Here is a 26,473-nt window from a genome sequence, read left to right as displayed (position 1 = left end):
GAAGCCTTTCCTGTTTGAATATCTTGACCAACATGAACAGCTTATTTTTTTTCCTTTCTATCAGCATACTGAGACTATCAATTTGCTTAAGTGATCCTATTTTGTTCTTAGATCTTTGTTCATAGATTCTGCAATGTATAGGTTTCAATCTGTCTTCTAATTTTACTAATACTTGTGAATTTAAAGCACACTAGAGTCTCAGATATAGTACATGACTTCACCTTAATGTATTTCCTATTTTTAAGCTAATACTGAAGTTATTCAAAAGGTTATATTTGAATAATGTATGTCACATTACTGCATTAAGTTCACCAAATAGTAAGTCCAAAATGCCCTTTCTCCATTTTTGTAGTTGTTACCAGATGAAGAATAGCAATTAAGTATCATGTGCTCCTTGAAAATAATACTAATAGCAATAAGTAACAAGTAATACTAAATAGCAAGCTCCTGTAATTGAGATATTTTTCCATCATGAACATTGTACTTTTTTTCTTTGAAAAAGAGAATTGCACTCAGAGTCACAATATTCAAGATACTCTTAAAGAACAACCTTCAGATGTTTTTTAATGCTTCCCAAAATAAGCTTTTCCATGAAGATTAGGTTTCACTTTTGATATTTAGAGCAGTGAAGGAGTAAAATTTTTCACTGAAGTGAGACTGATAGGCCTGTAGTTTCTAAGGCCCTCCTTCTTGCCTTTCTTGAAAACTGGGACAATGTTGTCCAGCTTCCAGTCAGCTGGGACCTCTCCAGATTCCCAAGACTGCTCAAAAATCATCAAGAGAGCTTTTTCAATGACATAACCAAGCTTTTTGAGGATTCTTGGATGAATCCTATCTGTAGGGATCCAGCTGGAGCATCAGATCATACATCATTTCAGGGTTGACTGGAACTTGATCATTCTCCTAGTCATGGTCCTCCAGTTCCAGGGCACTGAGACCCCCTTGGTGCATTATCAATGTTGAAGCAGAGACAAAGAATGCATTAAGCACATCTGCCTTGTCCATGTCCCTGTTTGTGAGGTGACTGTTTTCATCTTGCAATGGCCCAATGTTGTTTCTACATTGACTTTTGCCATTAATATATTTGACAGAACTCTTTTTATTGTCCACCATATTTTTGGCCAGCTTCAACTCCAGTTGAATTTTGACTGGATTAATTTTCTCCCTACAGTGGCAAGCAGCACCTCTGTATTCTTCCATGACACCTTATCTTGCTTCCAATGGGCATACACCTTCCTTTTTTGCCCTATTTCCAAGAGGAGATTCCTGTTCAGCCAAGCCAGCCTTTTGCCTGACCTGCTTGCCTTTCAACATTCCTGTGCCCTTAGGGAGGCAATGCTTAAAAAATTACCAGATGGATCCCAATAACTGTAAAAATATTTTCCATGAGGATTTTACTTACTAATTCCCTGAGAAGTTTGAAGTCTGCTCTCCTTATTCCACAGTTGAGGTTTTGCTGGCACTTTTCCTCTTGTCAACAGAAATTTTAAACTCAGCAGCTTTGGGGTTCCTGCAGCGGCCAAGACAGCCACCAACCTCCACTTCACTTACAAGATCCTCCCTGTTGACAAGCAGTAGATCAAGGAGGGCATCTTTCTGAGCCAGCTCCCTTAGAATCTGTTCTGTAAAGTTGTCCTGCAGGATTTTTAGGAATCTTCTGCCCTGGGTTGTAGCAGCTGTGTGGTTCTCCCAGATAATTTCTGACAAGTTGAGGTCCCCCATAAAGGCAAGAGGAGTTGATTTGGAATTGTCCCTTAGTTGCTCAAAATATAATTCATTGGCATTATCTTCCTAGCTGTAGGTCTACAGTAGGCTCCCACAATGACAGTCACATGATTGGTTTGTCCCTTGATTCTTATCCAGAAACTCTCAACTGAGCCATTGCCAACAGAGAACTCCATATATTCTACGCCTTCTCTTACATCAGTGCCATCCCCTCTCTACTTCTTTTCTCTTCTGCCCTGCCTTATCCCTCCTGAAGAGCCTGTAACCATTCAGAAGGACACTCCAGTCACAGGACTCATCCCACCGGCTTTAACTTCTGCCAATGACATAAGACTGGGACTGGGGCAAAGCTTTGAGCTCATTTTGTTTTACTTAATGCTGTGTGCAGGTGTAGAAACGTTTAAGTCTGGTACTTTGTAACCAGCACCTTGTGAAGCAGATTAAGGGATTTGTGCTTTTTTTCTCAAATTTTGGCACACCACACAATCGCTCATCACTGCCAAGCCTGGTATTTTCCCTTTCCCCTTCCAAACTACTTTAAAGCTCTGTCAGTGGCCCCCACTAGCTCCTGTGTGGGAGCTCTTTTTCCCCTCTGAGGGAAGTGCATCCTATCAGGTGTCAGTAGACCAGGTGTTAAGTAGATCATCCCATGGTCAACAAACCCCAATTTTTTCCACTTACACAGCCTCAAAGCCACGTGTTGACCTGACAAATCTGCCTATTTGGGCTTTATAGCAACTCTTTTTTATGGTAATTATTTATCAATATGAATTTCCTGTTTAGAGTCTATTCAGAATTATCAATATATGGAGATTGTCATGTCATTAAAATAGATAATCATGATTTCAAATTGTAATTATATTTTCTGACCTTTATTTTATGTAAAAAAGTATTATTCATATAAATTATTATAAAAATGCCTGGGGAGGTTAGAGATCATCTTCACATCTGCAAGAAGTTGAGGTAATTCCTTACAGAGTTTCAAGTATGTAAATGAGAATTTAAATAGTGCCCAGACCATAATTTCCAAGAAACTGACCATAAGAGGCAAGTTGATACACTCATTCGCACCATGTGCACAAAATCAAGTATCTGTTAATAATCACTTTTTTGTTTCCTGAAAGATAAGGAATTTAATAAATCAAAATCAGTCCCTGTAAAATTAAATTTTTTCAAGCAGCAGGTTTATTGATTACATCAACACAGCCTAGAAGTATATTCACTATTGAGGAACATCTTGAATTAGAAATTATACATTGATACATTAGAATCTGATAGTTGTTTGTGAAGTGTTCTTGCAAATTTAGGTGTATCTATAGATAAAGAAAGAATAAATTGCATACTGACCTCAGTATGTAGAAATAACATCTATGCAGCTCATTTACATAGTCTGAAATAGCTGAGCCTGTCTTGAGATGTCCTATGGTTAAGACTAAAATTTTTGCTATTGGACTAACTAAGAAACTTGCTTTCATGCTTGAAAAAAACAATAAAACTATTGTTTGGAAGGAGGAGTGATAAAAATGTCAAAGTTGATAGGCATTAAGTTCCTATTTAGAATTTGTTTTGTTTTCTGAAAGACTTATATGATTTTCACTACAAGGTGTTAAGCAGAGTGCTTCAATATGCATATTTTATTCAATAAGTATGGAAGAATGTTTCTTGGTTGATAGTTCATATTTTTTTCCATAACTATGAAATGCAGTTTAGTATCAATACTGAAATAAATTAAATTAGGAAGTAGGAAGTCCTCTGTTAATTTGGGATACTGTTCTTCAGTAGTCAAAACATTGTGTTCAAAGGCCAAAGTGAAGACCTATTAAGTTTCAAAGTGATTGTACACTGGCAATCCTTCCCAAGATGTATTAAAAAAAAAATCAAAGAAAATATTCTACAATTTCAGCTCAGTATAACATTAAATCTGTCAATTGGAAGTTCTTCAAATTATTTTTCCTTTATAAATACTTACACATCTTCATAGATATGCTGTGTTTCTGATTTTCCTGGATGCCAAAATTTGCCATGGCTAACATAACTATTGGAGAAGGTAGATGTATAATTTTAACATTAACATCTACATTTTTACAGGAATTTAGATTCTATCACTTTCCCTTTAGTTCAGTGATTGCATTAACTAGTCTCTTCCATCACACATTCATATTTGTAATAAAACCTCTTTATTCATCTCAGTGTGAAGTCTGTAGAATATATATTTATTTACATATTTATTTTGCCAGCTTGTTAATCTTTTTCCTGGTGGCATGGTACGAATTAATTGTAGCATAAATGAGAACCATGCTCTTTATTTCTTCATTTGGGATTTTTACACACTTCCTCCTAAGGCTTTTGTCTTCCACTGAACAACATATGAAGTTTCTACTTGTTGTTGTTGGTTGGTTGATTTTCTTTGGAAAGTATAGCTTTTCTCCACTGTTTCTGGGCTAGTAGCTTTTTCTAATGTATTCACTTAGTAAATCTCACTTAGTGACATAAACAGTCGGTAATTCATCCAGACTTTTTCTATAGCAAGGAAATTCTGAATAACATGGTAAAAGAAAAAAAATATAACTATTTTAAAGAGTCATAAATATTTTGATAATGCTAGTCTAGTCATAGGAACATTAAGATAGAATTCATATCAATATCATAAATATTTTAAGAACTCTGTGAACTTAAATTGCAGAGCATCAAACTGAAACTGAAAAAAGAACATAAACTATACTTGTCTGTAGTCAGTAACTGCATTCTCTTACCAAATACGAAAAACAACAGAACTGAAATAATTCTAAAAGTCTTCCTAAATATCATAATTTTTTAAATGTCTTCTAAACGGGAATTAAATAATTTTCCTGTATACCCACAATATATGGTTTTATAGTAATTAGCATTTCAATGTGTGCTAGCAGCTTTTATGGCAACGTATCTTAAGAACTTCAAGCTTTGCAAACATTACATAACAATATTTGCTTTCCCTTTTACATCCACCACAGTCTGTGATGTATTTTGTCTTTGAAATCTTTGAATAAAACTCATTAGAGAGTATAACTGTATATCATTATTCCACTACATCCACTAAATGAAAATACACTACAAACTCCAGTTCAATTTGTACTACTCATTGTATGAGAATTATTTTTCTTAAAACTTGTTTTTTCAAGATGACTATGGTATTCTAAGTCTTAGATTGTGAAACATCTGCCTGTAAGGCGAGACATTCACCCATAAAGGAATATAGGGGCAAAATGCTAATATGTACATTTCCTTTCTTCACAGCTGTAACCTGCCCCAGCATAGAGACTCTTCTGTCAGAGCACGTTGTCTGGAGACTGATTTCTGGGTCACTGAATGAGTATGGAGCTCAAGTCATGCTCAGCTGCAGTCCTGGGTATTATTTATTGGGTCAAAGACTCATACAGTGCAGGGCTAATGGAACCTGGAGCTCAGGCAATGAAAGGCCAGCTTGTAAGGGTAAGGAAAATACTTGTTTACAGGACATCCTATGCTTTTTAATACATATATTTTCTTTTATAAATAAACTATTTATAAAATAGTTTAATATTTTGCTCTCGCATTCCAAGTAAGAAAGTGTGAAATTTTCATTAACTTGAAATTAATTTTTTCCAGCTCCTTAGGTGTTAAGTACAATATGTTTCATACGAGAGTCAATGATGTACCATCAAGAAATCAATTTGTATTTATTCTACTAGGTGGTGCATAAGTATGTAGAAAGGACTAGAAAATGTTATTACTTTAGAAGATTCTAGATTAGAGTTAGATTAGAAGATGATTGCTTTGACCTCTTAGGTGAAGCATTAAAACTGTACTGTTGGAGAAATATTCATATGAGCTTTCATAGTGTCTTCATACAAAAATGCCGTAAATAACATCAATCTAGACTTTGGATGTTTAAGGTTTTAGGGAACCATGGCAATCTCAGTGGAATCATATAAACTTCAAGGGTTACAGTGCCAAAGTCTTAATAAATTTCTCCAAAACTTCATTTTTCTTTTACAAAAAGTTATTTTTTTAATTCTGTTAACTGCAATTTTTTCCCTTTTTTCTTGTGCACACAGACTAAAAAATATAGTTTTGATATTCTACCTAATATCCAGCTGCTGTTCAGCTGCTAACAAGTATTTGAAAAGATAGTTCTTTCCCACCCTCTGCAATTACAGAAATTTTATGTGAGTAGAAAATGGGATGATCCATATCAGACGCAGTTAACCAAAAGAGAAGTATTAGAAGCACAGAGAGTTGCTGATTGAAGACATAGTTAGTTTATAAGAAAGGTACATTGTTTTACCCTCTACTAGAGGACTGATTAGGATTTAATTTTAGCAAACTTCATGCCCCAAGAGATATTCAGTAATATATCCATTGGACATGGATCATTAAAATCCAGAAACACACTGCAGAGTATTTTTCTGAAGTCTACAGTTTACTTTCTCTTCGAAAAGAGTTTGATTTATTTTTTTTTTAACATAAATATAATTAATAGTCAATATTAAAGTTAGGAATTATAATGTTAGGCTAATCCCCAAATTACATTAATGTGACATGATCGCAGTCAAAATGAGTCTTACTCAGCTATAGGCACATTATATACATAAGAAACTATGATATTTTCTGATTATGACTGAGTTGGTTAACTGCATGGTTGCTGGTACTTGATTTTATACAAATTCTAACAAATTCCATGTTGTTCTCTACAGCAAACATTTAAAAATATGTAAGAGTGGTACCTTGGGATTTTAAGTAGGAAGTTTAGTTGCGATCAAGATGCTATTGAAAGTAAACATATGATTTATACTAATGTATAAATACAGTTGAAGCTCTTGAGGACAATGGTCTGCATCTTAAATTACAATGTTTTTTGTATACTCTTCTAGAAACAAAAGAAATGACAGAATGGTTTTAATTAAATTAGAGTTTGATACATTCTTGAAAGACAATTTTTCATGTGATGTGCAATAGCTGTGGGTTGCAGTTGATGCTACAGAAAGTTTCTCTGATAATTGGTCAAATCTAGTCTTTGGCAAAACAAGATGATTTATTGTTTTAGCAAGCAGACAATCATATATGCTATATACTTATGAATAGTAGTGGGAAATAAGAAAAAAACCAGTTCATAACAATTCAGAGTACTAAATGTTAAAAAGATTTATAACACTTTATACTGACAGAACATTTTAAACAGCCAGGGAAAGTGTATTTGAGGAGTAGCCATGGATATGTACATATGGAATATAACCGCAACCTTCTCAGGAATTCATGTATTTCTCTTGTTTCAGAACTAGAAATATGCAAGTATCCCAAAGGATTTTTAGTTTTAGAACATATGTTGCCATATCAAGCATAATTTTAGGCCCTTTGTATGGAATACAACTCCTGTATTTATTCCTATTCCATTTACTTTTTAAAAAAACACGAGATGATGAAAAATTATGAAAAGCATTTTCATATTTCAGTATATTCTGTTTCTTTTTTTTTTTTCCTAGTTATCTCCTGTGGTGGTCTTCCATCTCCACCAAATGGAAATAAGATTGGAACCTTAACAGTGTATGGAGCTACTGCAATATTCACTTGTAACACAGGATACACGTTAGTTGGTTCTCATGTGAGAGAGTGCTTGGCAAATGGTCTCTGGAGTGGTAGTGAAACCCATTGCCTAGGTAAAACTCCCAAATTTTTGTTCCTTGTTTTGTTTTATTTTGTCTTAAAAGTATCAAGAACTGGATTTCAGCTCTTGTCAAGCAATGTTTTTGAACTGATGAAAAATAAAGGTACCTTAAATATGGACATATTATGTCCTGAATATGATTTTGTGCTATTCTATGAACATATATGTTTTAATTAGACATTAAATTACCTTTTATGTTGTTGTAATGCTTTTCAAACCAGTATGATTTTTAAGTGACTCAAATAATCGCCCATGTTCACAGCGCTTTTCTTTGTGGAGCAGGGTGTGTGATGAAACTAAGCTTCAAGATAATCTTCTATTAGGGCTATTCCTGGTGCATTCCAACTACAATTAAGAATTCAGCATATTGACCATTCAGCAATGGGAAGCAGACAAGAGGCAGTCAAAAGTAAAGCAAAACCAAGACTCTTGCAAACCCTGAGTTTTATATAGCTTGGACATTCATTCTCACCCCAACTCTTGCTCTCTTCAGATCCATTCATATAGTTTCACACACCTAATACAGACATAAGGAAAAGATTCTCTTTTCGAGTAACATTTGAGGCTCAGCAGTGGTTTTATTCTTCGTTGTAAACAGGTTATTTATTTCTGGAATTTGTTATTTTCTTTGTCTGCCCTCATTTTGCAGATTTTCTTCTTGCCTTACAGTTGAAAGTACTCGGTTACTCTGAGGAAAGGAGGAATTCTGCTTTCCTCTTCAGAGCTCAACTTCACATAAAAAGCATCTGTTTTCTCTGCTGCCTCACTATGTCATTTTAGCAGAACACATAGCGTTCCATATTTATCTTTATATTCAGGTATACATGGGCATGTCCAAGGGCCTCTCCTGGGTAGTGAGGGAGTTTTGCAGTGGATTTGTTGCAACACTGTGGATCATGTGTGGTTCCCTGGTGGAAGGCCTCAGAAATTAGTCTGTGGGCTATGGCCTCCCAGTGCTGGACTCAGGGCTGATTTTTAGCACAGCTGCTGAGTTGGCTTTCTTTGTGGATACATTCTTCTCCCCAGGCTTAAATAATTGGGCAATATAAACACCTTTATCTTATCTCAAGCTCCCATCAGTTGGCTTAACGTTATGTCCAGATTTCCAGCAATTTGCTGAGGCTTATTTGGTGATGGGGGGAGGTTTGGGGATGGCACATGAGCAGTGGCTTCTTTATACAGCTTGCCATAGTGGGCAAAGTCCTACAAGGATCTGAGCCATGTTTGAGCCATTAACCATTGACATCTCAATTTCTCACAGATACTGGACTGCAGCAGAAAGAAAAATAAACGCAGGATATTTTCAGAAAAAAAAAAAAGCACAGAGTAATGTAATTCAGATCAGAATTAAGATTTTTATAACCTTTCATTAAGTATTCCTGATTGACTCCTTCATTTTGCAACAGGAATATTTGTAGTTCAACTTTTTTGAATACAGTTTTGTAGTATGTTGTCTCTTAAGACGTGGAGTGGTCAGAAGTAGTGACCATTGTCTCACAGAACTAACCTAACTTCTAAATGTCACTTCATTATTAGTGACTTCCCAGCAAGATGCAGTTGTTTCTGGCAAATTTTATGAAAATGAAGAACATTCATCTGGCTTGATATATTTTCTCACCTGATTGTTCAATTTGAAATATGCTGCATTAAGAAAGATGTCATTTTGATGGAGGAAATAAGTATAGGATAGCATAGGCATAGGATATAGGCATAAGCAGAGTACACCAAATACTTCTGTTGATATTTAGAGCAGTAATGAAATGAAATACTTTTTTTACCTAGGAAAAAATTTTCACTGAGGCGCTTCTTAGGGGAATGCTATGATTCAGCATTACTTTTTCATGTGTAATTTCATCAGTTCCACAGCGGAGGTGTACAGAATCTTTGGAGCTAAAAACACTTCAGCCATTTACTGGTGTCAGGTTATCCCTGGACTGAGGCTGAATGACATTTAAATATGTTGGAACTGCAACTGTGAAGACCCAACAGCCCAAAATTTGTATGTGTAAGAGTCTTTTCCACAGCCCTTTCTTCTGCTCTAAACATGCAAAGTCTATTGCAAAAAAAAAGAACTATTCTACCTGTAGGCTCTTCCACTGTGTTACACCACTCATTGCCAGGGTATTCCCTGACACCTGCATGTATTAATTTTGAATAACCTGAAATACCACTTCATTATCTGATCAATAATAACAGTATTTAGTACTTATGTACTATACTTTTCATTTTTGAAACACTATATGCAGGATAATTTGGCTGCCAACATATGCAAACTAAACAATACACAAGTCTCAGTGGATTCTGTTTGTATTATAAATCACTCATGACATGCTGGGAAAGAGGGTTTTTTTCTTCTATTCTGACTATTGAGAAATAACATTACATTGAACATCCCAGAAGATTAGCTGTCTATGATAGTCATGACTTCAGATGTACATAGTGTAGAGATGGAGAATTTTCAGTACATGACTTACATATATATACATATATACATATATATATATATATATATATATATATATATATATATATATAACATATATAGAACAATACCTTCAAGTCAGTTTAGAAACAATACTTAGTGAAGCTTTTAACTCTTTGGGAAACAGTTAATAAGTTTATTCGATCTCATATTTAGGAAAGATTGTGTCTATGTGCAGCTTGAATTAAATTTATATGAAGTTGTCCTTTTCTTCACCAGGAGTAATTTGGTGCTGGATTTTTCTAATCAGATTTTACAAATCCCTATTGAAATTGGTATAGATTACTAATATCTCCTTATAACTAATATTTTCTTTTTTTCCCACCTGATTATCTGCATTCTGCATTTTAAATTATTTTTGCAGATCTATTCCCACTTGTAATGAACATAGGGCATCAGGCAGGAACTATTACTGTAGTGAAAGCACTGCTTGCTTTATGATGCTTCCCAATTCTATTCTTCTCCTAGAAACTTAGATGGACTTTAGTTCCTGTTTGATTGATTTCATTGTTGAATGAAGCCCTATGCTTAGAACTGTTAAATGCATGGATTTACCTCACCAGACAAAAAAGACCCCATTTAGAGCTGGCAGGTTAATCACTACTTAGTCCTTGCTATTTCAAAATCAGACAGGCTCTATAGTGCTAAAAATATTATACAGCTTTGAGTGTGAAAGTCTAAATTTGAGTTACCCTATGCATGCTGCAGAAAGTTTTATTTCTACTACTAAGCTCTTTCTTGTCTCTCTTACATGCTTTCACATAAAGTATATTAATACCATGTTCTTCAGACACTTAATTTAGATGCAATTAAGAATACAATCCAAGGTCAATGGAGCTATGTTGGCTCCTCCAGAGAGCAATTCAGGAAAGGTAAATTCTTACATTTTAAAACTAGATGATGTGAATACTGCTAATTGAATATTCCTAAATTTCAAGGACAAAATGCTACAAATTTATTTCAGAGGTGCCTTTAGGACTTACCTTAAGCCTATGAAAATCAGAAGGCAAACATGCAGGGAGCTCTGAATGAGTCTTTCCATTTCAAAGGAATTATAATGAGTTAGAGATGCTTTTAATCTACACTGTACCTGCATGAATATAATTCAAGACATCTATAGATGAAAATAGATACCACTTTATGTTACCCACTGATAAGTGTAGAACTAGTTTGTGATTTCAGGTTAAATGAGTACACTAATTTCTGTATCTAAGGAAAGGGTTTGTCTCTATAGAAAGCTAAAATCAGGGTCTGTAGTTAATGAGCCTAAGGCTCAATTTAAGACCTAAGTTTTCAGTTTGTTAGCATTACATTTGTTAGCATTATTAGTTATACAAGCATAAATATGAATTGGTGTGCGAGATTTCTTTCAATTTCACTCCCTCAACAATTAATAATGTCTCTTTCCCCTTTTCCCTTCCAAGAATATTTACAACTAGAAATCACAAACCTATGTGTTTTTATGTATGATTTGTGTGTATGGCTGACCACAGGTTCATAGAGGGCACAGGGCAAATTGGAAGCATTTAATTTGCCTTACTCCATCTGCAAAATCAGTAGCACTTAATTGCAGATCAGTGTGTTTTCCTGAAAACATATTTTTCCCTGTGTTTTTACACCTTTCAGGTGGAAAACTACACATAAAAAAATCAAGGACACACTTAAAATCTGAAGTTAAATATAATTTACTTCATTCAATCTTTTAATTATATGATATTTATAATGCCTTAGATTTATAAGTATGAAAATATGCTGCTGTGGACTATGGTTGTGTAAAAATATCTAATCCTTTAATTGATAACTCAGAAGTAAATTGCAGTATAATATTATCATATTGACTTTTATTTGAAATTCTTAACTAAAATAAAATACAATTATTTGTATCTTGCTTTCCAGGTGTTTTAGAATAAAACCGCTGAACCAACCCTGATGCATATGAACAATTTTCTAAATTCTTGAGGGAATATTTTTTTTTAAAAAATCCCCTCATGGACTTCTTCATTTTCTTTAATTTTAGTTGATGAGAAAATTACATACATTTTGTGTCATTGCAGTGCTCTTCCAGTTCTTGATATTTTGGAATAGGTAATTTAAATGAGTCAAAATTCCCTGAAAAATCATTAAATACAGTAGGTGGAATGATCTGTAAATGAAATGACTCACATAATAAGTTCAGCAACTTGTTAAATCCCCATTTAAGAGAAATGCATAATATTTTTCTTTATGCCAGGTGGCACATTTCATCTATCTTTCTTCTTGAAATTCCCTGTGGTCCTGTGTTTGTCTTCTGTGCAGCTACTGCTTTTCAATTCTTTACTATTTAGAGCTAGAAAATGAAAAAAAAAATCCAAATGTATTCCTTTCTATTTCACCTCCCTCCCTGCGAAAAAAATGGGGAGAAAATATTAGGAACTAATTTCTAGGCATAGGGAAAATAAGAAAATGATTGGGAATGGGCCGGATGGAAGAATCAAAAGCAAACCTTGATAATCTTACTGCCTTTTCCAGTGACTGTCTCATGAGATGTAGATTTCAGCAGTAGATTTCTTTCACTTTGTGGTTTAGCAAAACTTTTGAAATAGTCTGCCCTTGTATCCTTGTCCAAATTGAGAAGACAGGGACTGGATGGGGGGACTGTAAAATGGATGGAAAACTAATTGAGCCAGCAAACTCTAGGGGTATTGTTTCTTGATTCCAAGTGTGACTAGGAGCCAGTAGATGCTGGGGATGAATACAAAGGCCCACACTCTCCAGCTCTGTCCCTCACTGATAACAAATTGGGATGCAGCTGCAGCAAGTTTGAGGGTGACACAAAATGATGGGAGAACAGTTGATGTGTGGGTTCTAGTACCGCTAGACAGAGGGATCTTTAAATTCTGGAGGTATGGCCCAACAGGAAGGTCATAAAGTTCAGGAAAGACAAATACAGAATCCTGCCCTTTGCCTTGAATAATGCCATTTGTGAGTACTCTTGGAACTGACTGGGTAAAAAACAAACTTTACAGAAAGCACCCAGGTGACTGAGTGGAGAGGCTGACTAAGAGTTAAAAGTATGGCCTTGCAGTAAAAATATCATACTGGAGTGTATGAGCACCAGTGTAGTCACCAGGTCATGGTTATTATTTCCTCTTCAGCACTCATGTGGAAAATTGTGTGTGGTATTTGTGTCCTCCACCATACAAGAGAGATATTGCACAATGAAGCAAGCTCAGGGGAAGAACCCATTTAGGGGCCAGGGGCTGGAATATCTTTTAGACAAGGAGAGGCTGAGTGAGGCTGGAGGAGAGAGAAGGGTAAAAGGGATCATATTACTAATTTGGACTGAGAAAAATAAGATAAATTATTCCATGACATGTTTCAAGGGTAAAAATATTCTTTCAGTGTCCTCTGTTGCCATATTCTCTTTTGTAAGGGGAAAGGTAGCTGTATAATTAGTGAAAAACTTGCATTCATACTTATTCCTCAAATTTTCAGAATAATACCACAATGTCTTCTTAGAGGTATCAGCAACCCTATAATTAGGATTTTATATAATAATCCTGTGTGTATGAAAAACCTAATAAAATGGTGTATGCTTTATCCTTCAGGTGTTTTAGAGGAGATGTTAGGTGTGAATGAAATATAATGTCTAGAACAATAAAGGGGCTTTATTAGAAAGATGGAATCCCAAAGAAAAGTTGCAAAAAGTTGCTGTTGATGGATACTGCCTGCATGAAACAGAAGTGATCAAACCTACACAAAACCAATAGTAGCTGCAGATTTGAGCCTTAGCTTCCAGTCCTCACCTCCCAAATGAGAACTTAGCACATGTTTTAGATTAAATTACTGCAGTGATTAATAAGTGTCACCACCAAAAAAAAAAAAAAAACCACAAAAAAGAAAAAACCACAAACTTTTTTCTCCTCTTTAATCAGTAAAGAGAAATAGATTTTTTGCTCAGCAATTGTGTTTTCAAACAGAATAAAGAATCCAGAATGAATTAAATCATTACTTGCCTTCCTCACTGCCAAGACTGCTATTATCCTGGAATAATGGATTCTGTAATGTTTTAACAGCAGCTGAAATAAGAAGGAAACAGTGCTGGCAGACATTCATGCCTTCTATCTGGAAAATGCTTATAAATTCATATTCATGTCAAAATTACAGCAAGTTCTTCTTTATATTGCTTTAAAATTTGTTCAGTACCAACAAAATACCCTACTTCTATTTTTTATTATGGTGAAGTGCCTTAGTAAGGTTGCCTTTTTCCCCACAGAAGTGTGAGGTCTTTAACTCTCAAACTGATACTATTATTTCATCATAGAATTCTCATTTCTCTAATTCATCATTTTCTCCTTAAAGAAGTAGAAGAAATATCATCTGAAGGTTTTATACCCGAGAACTTGTTCTGCACAGTGCAGTAGTTGACTGTAAACATTTTGTTTATTGAAAAGAAAGTTGAAATTTTGTTGGTTTTCTTTTCTTGTAAATTTTAGCAAAATTTAAGCAAAAATTTATTTTAGCAAAAAAATACATGTTTTTGATGGGTTGTTCTTTTATTGTAGCTGGTCACTGTGGCTCACCAGACCCAATTGTAAATGGCCATATTAGTGGGGATGGTTTCAGTTATCGTGACACTGTAGTCTACCAGTGTAATCCTGGCTTTCGACTTGTTGGTACATCTGTCCGAATTTGCCTGCAGGACCACAAGTGGTCTGGACAAACTCCTGTTTGTGTCCGTAAGTACAATTAACTTCTCACTGAATTGTTGCTACTATTTTAAATGTAATTGAATATTAATAGTGGATTGGATGTTCAAAAGGATTTGGGCTCAGATCAGATGTTTATTGGACCTGTTGTCAGTTACAAGGGTTGTTATGATCCAGTTTCTAACCTAGCATGGACTTGTTAATATTTCCAGTAACTCCTGGTATCTGTTGTTTCAGAAACAGGATGGCATAGGTGCTGAGGTGGCTTGAATAGCAGGCTGCAACCGTGTAACTTAATCTATCACTTTCACTTTGTCCAGACATAGTTGTAATGCCACATATGGGCTTGCTGAGCCTTTCTCCTATTTTTTTCACCAAGAGTAAAAAATTCCTTTAAGGAGAAAGCTGGACTAGTGTTCATCTTGCATTTCTGATAGTGACTGCCTGTTTTCACAAATTGGCCTCAAGTTCTCAAGTTGACTTATCAATGCAAGCAAGGCATGGCATTGGATTATGCTACATCTGTTATGAGAGATATTAACTTTTTATAGCCTTTACTATTTTCTCAATTTACCTGTTTTTGAAAATCTCAGAATTAAGTGCTAGAATTGCGGAGTCTTTCCTTCTCTAATTCTTCCTAATTTGTGTGGCAGATTATTTGACATTTTCTGAACCATCAGCCATTTAATCAGTCAAGTCAATTTTATCCACTTTTAATTTTATTACTTTATTATTTAGTTTGTTTTATTTTTCTTTAATTTTAGTTTTATTAAAGAACCTCATTTTTATACATACTTTTTATTTTTAATAGAGAATTTATATCAATTATTTCAGTGTTGCTTTTTTTAAGATGTCTGTAATTCAGGCATAAATATTGTCTGCACAGAGAATCACTAAAATGGTCAGCTTTTCTGTTCAATACATAACAAATTTCTAAATGTTCAGTATTTTCTTTATTAGGGTAAAATGAAAATTTTTACATGTATACAGTCGCAGAAAATATCTACCAAGTGTAGTTATTTTAAAAATCCTGTTTATATCTTCAAGTGATTTATATTCATTAAAGGAGTCCCAACTAGCATTGTTACTATTAGTGCATCCATTTGACTGTGCAGTGAATAAAATCCTTCCCAAAGAAAAGGGCAAAGCTGGGAGGGCATAGGAGGGGCAGGAGGCTGCTCCTTCTTATATGGACGTTATTGTTACCATTATGAGAAGAACTGGCATCAGGTTCTGTTATTAGAGTTTGCCTACTGTTTTCCATTGTAAGATGGTTTTCTTTTTCTTAGAACACTGCCAGACTAAAAAGCCATGCAAGATGACTTGGTTTATGTCAGTGTCCAAACTTTAGGAGATTTTCCTCCTTTGATTAATTTACTTAAGAAATTCCCATAACAATGAGACTATTATTTCTGAGACATAAAGTGAAAACTTACTGTTCACCAATGCTAGGAATGTGTTATACTGAAATATTTTTCTGACTGAGCATTGTGGAGCCTGAGCTAGAAATATGGCTGTGGTGGGTTGGCGTTTTCTGGATGCCAGGTGACCATTGAACAACTCTCACTCCCTTCTTCAGGAAGGCAGGGAAAAAATATAAGATGGCAGCTTACTAAAACAAAAGAAATGTTTGCATGTGCAAGCAAAGAAAATAAATTTTGCCTTTTCTACTTCCCATGAGCAAGCAATGTCTGGATGCATCCTAGGAAAGAGGGCCTCAGCACGTGTAACAGTCGCTCCAAAACACGCATGTAAATAATGGATGATACCTCCCCTCCTTCCCTGCTGCCACCCTGCCTGCCCCTTCCTCCTCCTCCCTCTTGGCTTTTATATCTGAGCAATCATACAGTATGGAACATCCCTTTGGTCAGCTAACCTGGTTATATCCCCTTGTGAGGTTGAGACATTCCCAGCCTGTGGGTGGGAAGGTGGAATGTTGGGGAAACATCAGTGATGCTGTGCAGTGCTGCTCGGCAGTAGCAAAACAGTCGAGTGTTCTCAACACTTTTCCAGCTAATGATACAAAACACAGCACCGTAAGACATCCATCTCAGCTAGATCCAATACAATAGCAGAGCTATTACAAAGACATTAGGGGTTGTGCCCCTGAAAATTTGCCCCACATTGGTCTTTATTTTGTGAGCTTTTTACCGAAAATCACATCTTTTTATATTTTTAATTTACTTTGAAAGGATTTTTAGATTTGTAAAGTACCAGATGTCATCTTAAAAAATGATACCTAAAGAAGCACTTGTAGTTCTCCACCCATGACTACTTAACATTCTTAGTTTCATATGCAAGTCAGCCTCCTTCATCTTTCAAAATTTGTGACACACAGGTCTTTCCCCATCTCTCTACTGGATAATCAGTTGGACCACACTTTAGATAATACTTGGGTATTTTCTGAAATGTCTTTCCATTTCCTACTTATTGATAGTTAATAGGAAATAAGAAGATTTATGCTTAGTTCCTTGTGAGTAACATCACAACAAAATCAAAAGAAAAAATAAACCCGTGTATAGATTATTTATTCAAGTACGATAAACATCACTAGTACAGAGTTGGGAAGTTCTGTGTTTGTGCACGTGTACATATGTACAGTCTCATTTTCCACTGTTAGTATCTATGGTTTTATATCTTTTTCTGTAATATTTTAATATCTTGTCACATGGAAAACTAGAGCTTGACCATAATAAGCCTATGTTATAAGTTATGTTTTAGCAAAATCAACACACATAATATATAATGGGAAAGATTTACTCGCCAAAATTATTTATTTATAGTCATAAGAAAATCAGATTAAAAGAATCACTACTTCAGCAAACCAATGCAAGACCTTTGAAACTGGAATGCTTCAGAATGTTCTGAAATAGTGCATCAAATTTGTTTGGCTCTACTACATGTTTAAGCTTGATGGGGAAAAAAAAATCCTTTATTTGTATTAGTAGGAATTTTTAAATGCATTTTTAATGGTCTAATGCACATCAGATGCGTGTGAAAATGCATATATTATATATATATATATATATTTAGATTAATTACAACTTTCAACATAAGGTAAAAAGTAGCACAGTTAAGAATTCTCAATAAATATATCCTATTCTTTTTCTTATATGTCTTGTATAAATGTCAAAGACAAATTGAGAAGGGGAAAAAAAAACCCCAAAATCAAAAACCAAAATGGCAAGGAAGCTCCAACCTGCAAGTGGTTCCATGGATCAGTGCCTTTCACTTAGGTGCTAACCTGCATATTTTTGTTCTAACAGCAATCACTTGTGGACATCCTGGGAATCCAGCTCATGGAATGACCAATGGCAGTGAGTTCAATTTAAATGATGTGGTAAATTTTACCTGCAACACTGGATATTTACTTCAGGGTGCTTCTCGAGCGCAGTGTCGAAGCAACGGGCAGTGGAGCAGCCCTTTACCCAACTGCCGAGGTAAGAGTTTTACCCTGCCTCAAAATGCTCAAAAAACCTCACAAGCCTGTGCTTTAGGAACTTCTTTTCACCTTTATTTGAGTTTCTGCATTTCTGTACTAGAGTTTGTTGTTACACCTGACTGTTGGGGAAGCTGAGATTTTCAGTGTTTTTTCCTCAAAGTTATCAGACTGCAATTATCAGCATTTAGTTTATAGACATATACAGTGAACTTTGTATCACAAAAGTTACATCGATAAATCACAGTTGCCTGTCTAGCCAGAATTATGTGCATTTTAATATAGTTTTCACAAATGGTCATTATGAAATTGAATATTTATGTATAAAAATACTATTAATTCTTTTTTTTCCTAGCAATATCTGACAGATGTGAAACCTGATTTTTTTTTTTAAAAAAAAAAAAAGGGGAATAAAGTAAGATTTAATTTTGCTTGGGTTTTTTTGCAAGGACATCTGAGTTTGATTTCTGGTGTGCTATGGGTAAAGTGGAGGTGTTTGAGAGATGAGAATGAAGCAAAAGTTTGTGTTATGAGAAAATCTGTGTCAAATGAACATATTAGGAAAAAACAAAGAAAAAACATTTTAAAATGCAATCTACAATTCTCAGATTGAATTCTTTATCCAGATCCCAGTAATGTAATTAAGATTAAAACTCTCTGAAATTAACCTTTTTTTTACTCCTTCTGTTTTTGACCAATGTTTTTATTTATTTTCTTTAATTTTTGGCTATTGTTGCAGAATATGGAGCTAGCATCTCATCTTTGGTCTGTTCCACCAATATCTTGATCAGACACCTAAAATCAGCTCACTAGTTTAGTGTTTTTATGTTATATGCCCTAAAATAACTTCTACTGGTACAGTACATGCTTTCTCAATGCTGAATCCATTAAGATACTGATATTTAATGATATTGTGAAACATTTTCTTTTGAATCACTGAGGCAGACTGAGTATCTTCTGACCAAATCATAGATGCAAACTGACAGAGAAGTGAAGGCTGGACATGAGGTAAATCATGTAAGATATACTGAAAGATCTCAAAGGCCTGGGGAAAACTTTTTGAGATACTCTATATCCTTCAATGCCCTTTTTGTGAAGGGTCTGGAAGGAAATGTATTTTAATGGCTATAATTTACAAATGCTGTTCCTGGTCATATTCAAACCTGGAATTATCTGGGTTCATTTATAAATGTTAATAACAGTGCTGATTTCCAAATATCTAAACCAAAAACAAATTAAAAAATGCTTAGTGTATGGAAACAATCTGATCGCTATGTCTGCTATGAAACATGCAATGAGATAGAACACAAAAATTTCTCCAGAAATTCAGTGGTTACTGAGCTTTACTTGAGTATTTTCTTTCACTAGACAAATATTAGAACAGTGTAAGTACTATGCTTTTGTTCTTTGTATCATCTTTTATAGGCTAAAGGAAATTGCAGGCAGCAAAGTCATTCTAAGGATACAACATTGGAATTGAAGATCATGTAATAAGAACTTAACTTCAGCTATTGTGCTTTTATTATCTCCACCTGTTGGTTTATTAAAAATCTTATTGTACTACAACTGTTGTTTCCAAGAATAATAATTATCTTTTGTGATTAGCCCATCATAATGTTTCAGAGATAGCTGATGCAATTTCAGGCTCACTGTGTGTGGAATTAGATCTTTCATTCTCATTAAAACAATAAAGAGATGGCAATTCACTCAGTCACTACCCTCAGAATTTATTCAAGTGAGTTAACTAACATAGCAATATAATTATTGGAACAGAGAAACAAGAGTTAGCAAACTGTTCCTATTTAGGCTCATGGGGTTTTTTCCATTTTATACTGTTTTCTTTTGCTGCACTTAAGTCTGTCTCATCTGTGAGGCATTTAAGTAAGGTTTTATTAGTTGGAAACACATACTTTTTCACTTATACCATAGATTCACTCAGAATCTGCTCTGTTTGACTGCCAGAGGAAGAGACAGGACAGCTTTACTGAAGTTCAACCATGTTGAGTTACTCAGCTATTTACATGGAACTTCATTGCATTTAATACAAGAAAAACAAATCTAAATGAAAGCAAGGAGAAACAATGCAAAGACTAAGAAGATTTTTTTTTAAAAGAACATAAGAATTAGGATGCTTACAGTTACTACAACATTATTTCAGTGGTCTCTCCTGTCTATTTTTGTTTTCCTTTTAAAATTTATTCACAGGAATTAAAGTTTGAGGCCAGTTTATGGTCTGAAATCCTGTTTAGGGATGGTGGTTTTCTGAAAGGAATGAGTATTATAGATCCATCTCTGCCAAGATCCATTCACTTAAGAATGGTAAACTCCTACCAGAATGGAATGGCCCAGAGTTCTCTTAGCTTGGTGTCTGCAGTTTTGGCTATTATCATGCAGGTGGTGAGAAGCTGGACTTTTGCCATTCACTCACTGTTTCTTCACTTCATTCCTGTCTTCACTTAGTATTTCTTTCTCTATAGCAAGATATATTTTTCAGTGACTGCCTTGTATCTCTTCCATCATGAACTGCAAGGATCTGCCTAATTTCATCACCTGCTGCATGCACCCTGCTAAAACCCAGAATGCTTTCCTGCTGATCATAGCACTGCAGCTGCTCACCTCTGTGACCAAGCTTAACTGATTTAAAGGGTTTGAAAAAATTGTCATGAAGTTTGCAATTTTTCCAAGAAATCTCTCCTAATGGAGAGTAATATACTGTCTAATGTAACAATAACTGTTGTAAATGTATTTGTTCACCAGAAGATACTTAGTTGTACTGTAAAGGGAATATTCTATATCCAAATCAGCTAAAGCATATCAGTGTTAGAGTAGTTCTATACCATTCTCCTAGTACATGCATCTCTGATCTAGAAATATGGGGGATAGGTCCTTCAATTATATGAAAATTTAAAGTGCTGTAATATAATTGCCTTGATAATTGGCATTGTTTCTCATTTTAGGTTAGGGTGGTTGGTTGACCTTGCAGTTAGTATGTAGTATCTTTGCTGTTCCTGGTCACTTTTCTTCTCTGGCACAGGTTGCAGAGAGTATCTACTCCCTCGTGCACTGCCTTCTCCTCCAAACTCAATGTTCCCTTTCTTACTTCTCACTGTTGTGTGTGTGTGTGGCTTCCACTCTCTGGTGTATTCTGCCCTTTCCTAAATATATCTTCAGAGAAACAAACTTTTCTCATGGCTCACACCTGATTTGAAGAGAGACTGAGAATTGGGGCTGTTCAGCTTAGGGAAGAGAAGGCTCAGGGAAATGTTTCTTATCATATATACGTATCTAAGGGACAGTGTAAAAAAAGAGGTTCAGACTTCTCAGTGGTGTTCACTGAAAGTATGTGATGCAAAGGGTACAAAATCAAACATAAGAAAAAACTTTTTAAGTGTGAGGGTGATAAAACACTTGAATAAATTTCCCAGAGACCTTATGGATTTTCCATTCTTACAGCTATTCAAAACTGAACTGGACAAAGCCCTGGGCACACTGTTTAGTTGTCACTTCCAAGTTCGAGTATCCTTGTATACATATGATGACTAAAGACCATATATATACACCAGCAATATTCCTATGTCAAATTTGGTGTTAGTGAATTGATTAGAATTTACCTAAAGCAAGTAATAGCGCTTTTTCTGGCATAAGCCTTTACTTCTAGAATTGCATGGAAAGCATTTATTTTGAAGTTCATTGTTTTAACAATGGATTATGAATTTGTTTACAAAGAAAGTAAATCTTCCAGCTCTTTAAATATCCTGCTGGGAAAGGATAGCTTCTTGGCAAACTCGTACCATTTAATTCAACTGAGATTTTACATATGACCTTTCTTTCAAACCTCAGTTGAGTTCATCTGAGTCAATAATGAACTTGGCTTCATTTGGCTGACTGTACAGCAAATGCTACAAATTAAAGACTGCTACTTGAAGCTATTGCAGAGTTTATTTATTTTTTTTTAATTTATGTTGAAACTGAGCTGTTATATGTGCATACGAAACCTTGATATTTTAGCAAAATAAATCTGGCGCAGTTCTTAGGCACCCTTTTGCAATGATACATTTCTTCTCTCTGTTGTGTCAAGAGTAGGTTAACAGTTAAGTAATCAAAGTCAGGAAATTTAGTAAGGAAATTAAATGGGAGGTTTTGGAGAAGAAAAAAGTAATGCACACAAAAGATCACATTTGCTATTTAAGATCTGCATGATAAAAACTTGTATGAAAAAAAGGATTTTAATGTTTGTATTTCCTAAATGCACTGCAAACACTGAATTGTTTTGCAATGATATTTTCCCCTATTCCAGAATGCTTTTGTGTCTGTTTTGGCTTAGTAAGTAAAACCTTTTATCTCTGAAAATCTACATTTTTTTTAGCATTTTTTTTGGACCTGTGTTCTGAGGTAATGTTATTCTTAAAATACCCATGCCTTGGGGAAACTGTGTTCGTGCTGTTTCTGTCACAAGTGAAAAAGAGCATGTTGTGATTTTAAGGTACTTTGTGAGATAGAAGCCCCAATTTTTTAAAAATTATTTAAACATTAATGTCTATTTTAAAAATTGTATTTATTCCTTTTGATGGACTCAGTATTTTCTAAAGATTGGTGACAGCTTTTTCTGTAATGTGAAGGTCTCTGAAATATGACTTTAAATTCATCATTTAAATTCATCATTATCCACATGGATTCTATCTTTACTTTTATTTATTTGATAAAGAACAGGTCAAGTAGGTAGTTTACTTGCCTTTAAACTGGAACCAAATGGCATCAGAAAAATTACAATACCCAGATCTCTATTCTCTGCTGCAAACCTGCCTGCGCAGAGCTTGGTGCAGCCTGGATGCACTACCCCAGAAGTAGTTATGACTATATTAAATCCTAAGCCTAGTATGTTCACTGTTTTGTTTTTTTTTTTTTTTTCCATTAGCAGTTTGGAACCGCTTTCCATTTAGTCTTTGGAAGCACAGAAAGCCAATCTCCATTCTTTCTACTTGTCATAATAATTCCTAACCACCAAAATGAGAACGGAATCAGGTGGTCTCATCAGGGCTCTGCACTCCTGATTGCACTGCAGGTCATTTCTTCACATATTATGCCTGAAGCAAGAACTGCTGTATTAAACACCACACTTTCTGCCTGTATTAAGGCAGACTTATATTCATAATCTCTTCCAGGAAAAGTGAATATCCTTTGCTACTGTTTGCTTCAGAATTCCTTTTATCTTTTTATAAATGAGATTTAGGAGCTTTCCTCCTCTTAGAAATATGTTTCTAAAGACCAGAGAAACTTCGATGGGAAGATTCATTTGGCAAAGTTGCATAGGTTTGAGTTAGCTCACATTGTCCAGCCTGTATCAGTAAGTCCAGGCTATTTGTTAGTAATGAAGAATTCAGTTCTCCATTTATACTGCATTTGTGCTGAATTTCTAAATTGAAAGGTTTATCTTTCTATATCTCATTGGTATTAGATTCTTGAAAAGTTTAATTAGGCTTTTATGTCTTATCCAGATACTGGTATCTAGAAAGAATTGCTAGTTTTATTGTGTTCTATTTAGTGGCTATGTCATTTGAATCAGTGGTAATATGTTCCACTCCTTCACTGACAAGAAAAATAACCTTTCTGATGGCAGCTGATAGACTGAGATTGGTGACCAATTCTTCTCATCCAAAGATAAAGCAGCTTGGAATTTAGGCAATTTTCAATCTGTGGAGGATTTGTATAAGCTGAGAAATGCATTTTGTTCAGTTTTGTTTTTTCCAGAGTCAGAGGCCCTTGTTGTGACTTATTTATACTTCAATGTCAGATATGCCTAATCTGTTCATATTGATAGCATGTTGATATTCCTCAGAAGGATAACTTGTACTTGAGTGAGTTTCCTTAATAAGGAGGTGGAGTGCCATGGGAGATGCCTTACAGTGTCTGAGATATTCTCTTGATCTGGCAGAGATGCCCCTCTCTGGAGTGAAAACAGCCTGGGGATCAGGCAAAGACATTTCAAAAGGTAGTAGAGACATCTTTTGAGGCAGTTGAAGAGGTCCTCATCCAGGTGAAAAACAATGCTCAGATTAATAAAGAATCTGAAGAAAAAGACTGTAAATCACGATCCCAGAGTTTGTAACATTCTGACAAAACATATTGTGTTAATACTACTTGTACATAAATGCCTAAAAATTAGTTTTGCATACAGAGAACACAAGAGTAAATAACAGGTAAGTACTTTGTCTTTCTGGTCAATTTGCAATTGCAATACCTGGCAAAATCTGAAAAGTTTTCATTCTTGTTTATTGTTGACTTTGCCTTGTCCTTTAGTAAAATTCCATTTACTGGCAATTTTGTCATCATGCTTTCACAAGGAGAGCTTTCTTTCTTTTTATTGGCAGCATTTTTAAAAACTTTTCAGAAAACCAGAGTGAATTCTCCAGTCTTTATTCACTCTAGTGTTAATCCCTAAACATTTTCTAGATACCAACATTAGTGCAATACTTTTTGCATAAATTTTTATTTAAAATCTGTTGATAATATATGAAAGTTTATTAAAAAAGCTTAAGATAGTTTCTGTCAAAAAAAAAAAAAAAAAAGGAGAACAAGAAACGAAATACTGTGAATGATGAACTTTTTGATGATCATTCAACTTCTTAACAGAAAGCTGCCCTGGAGGACTCTGACATGGTCTTTTAACTTCTTTGTCCTCAAGGGTTTGAATCTACTCAGTGCGAGGTTCCAAAGCTATCAGGGCAGACTTTGAGTATTCTCCAGCTTTTCTCAGAAGACTTAACCAAGAGTGACAGAATTCATTTCCCATGCAACTCTTGACAGGTGTCATTGAGAGGGAGCAATCTCCATCTACTCTCTCTGTGATTTACAGTTGAGTCCCCAGGGTGAAAGGCAATTGGGGAAATACTGCCTTAGTTCTGTACGCCAGCCAACTCAAATTCTTTTCTAAAGTACTCCTTACTGCAGCCCTTCTTAGCAGCACATTTGTGTGTATATTTAAAAACTGATAGCTGATCTTAAGTGGCACTGCAGGCATAATTGTGGTTACTTTTTAGCTTGAGGGATCGTATTCTCTTGCATAATGATTTGGTAAAAATTCATGTATGATGCAAGGATATTTTTCACCGAGCACATGCTTAAATTATGCATTTGGTGACTGTTTTGTATTTCATTCATCACTGAGCTGTCTAAACAGATACTGCTGGTATTGAAGTGAAAACTCTGAATCACACAGAAAAGTTGATTCTTTGGGACTGCAATATATTCCTTGAACATTCCATATTTCTGATCTGCATAGAGAATTAACTTTTTCTGTTCTCCCTATTGACTTGCAAAAATAGTTCAGTTAAAATTGCTTTTGGGTGGCTTTGGGCCAGCATATCTTCATGAAGCAAAGTTCCTTTTAATTTCTAATACTGACTTCCCATAATAAGCAAGCTTGGCACAACTACCTGTTAAACCAAATATTTTGTTTTAAACATTTATATTTGATTTTGTTTTCTGTTAATAATCTCAACTTCACTAAAAAAAGGGACAGCTCATATGAATGTTGGTTAAAAATTAAACCTAGGTAGAGAATTGAAGGATCCATAGGATATTCGAAAACAGTTGTATTCATGAATCTACAAAACCTTTAATAAATAAGAATTTTTAATATGCAGCAGATTTTTCTTGTTTCAATAGACTATTCTGAGATTGAAATAATTTGAACTATTACTTTCAATGTTCTCTTTCAACTAATCTAGCGCATATTTGAGTTCAATAGCAATGATTTTCTCTAAATTGCTGTGAAACAAAAGCACTTTTTGTATTTTCTTTTGAACAAATTCTAAAAAGGCATTTCACTGTTTATTTTTCCACTTTTTCTTTTACATATTTTTATCTGTACTGCATTTCCCTGTTTATCCTTTTGATCCAGAAATAAAATAAGCAGTCAATATTCTAGTTTAAAAAAATAGCACTTTCTGATATTCTGGAGTTCCCACAACTCACAAATGAGATTTCTATGTGGCTGATAGTTTATGATACTATGATGAGTTGTCTACATTTTTGTTCTGGAAGGCACTTTCTTTTAAAGGTTTGTGCCTGTAGATCTCTACTGTCCTTCCCATTCAATCAAAGAGAATACCAGAGCATGTGCAACTTCATTCTCAGACAAAACAACAATAACAGCAATAAAACCCAAAACGAAATCAAATAAACAAACAAAAACCTTAAACAAATGCAAAACCCCTAAATAAAACCACCAAACAAAACCACCCAAAAATCACACCAGAAAGTAAACTAAAAATATAGATATCACGAAAAAGGATTCTTCTTACATCATAAGAAACTTAATCTGATAAACAACATGAATCTTGTCCTACAGCTTGGGAAGAATTCAGTAGTAAGTTTACTCATGCAAATTTGCACTAATTTTGTGTATTCATTAATGACATTTTACTGTAAAAGTGGATGTCCTGTTTAAGCTGTAAATG

At 34.8% G+C, this 26,473-nt stretch overlaps 1 protein-coding gene across 1 annotated transcript in view; it reads left to right on the top strand.

The window, feature by feature from the left end:
- CSMD1 (CUB and Sushi multiple domains 1) overlaps nt 1-26,473 on the top strand; it is a 1,059,051-nt gene that overhangs the window by 992,825 nt on the left and 39,753 nt on the right. The window contains exons 51-54 of the mRNA XM_058802826.1: nt 4,999-5,193; nt 7,224-7,397; nt 14,432-14,605; nt 17,842-18,015. Of these exons, the coding sequence (XP_058658809.1) occupies nt 4,999-5,193; nt 7,224-7,397; nt 14,432-14,605; nt 17,842-18,015 (717 nt within the window). The remainder of the gene's footprint in view (nt 1-4,998; nt 5,194-7,223; nt 7,398-14,431; nt 14,606-17,841; nt 18,016-26,473) is intronic.

Source organism: Ammospiza caudacuta, chromosome 3, assembly GCF_027887145.1.
Source record: "Ammospiza caudacuta isolate bAmmCau1 chromosome 3, bAmmCau1.pri, whole genome shotgun sequence".
In the NCBI taxonomy this organism is placed as follows: Eukaryota; Metazoa; Chordata; class Aves; order Passeriformes; family Passerellidae; genus Ammospiza; species Ammospiza caudacuta.
Note: the sequence above shows the minus strand (reverse complement) of the source record. Positions and strands in the feature narration are given on the sequence as shown.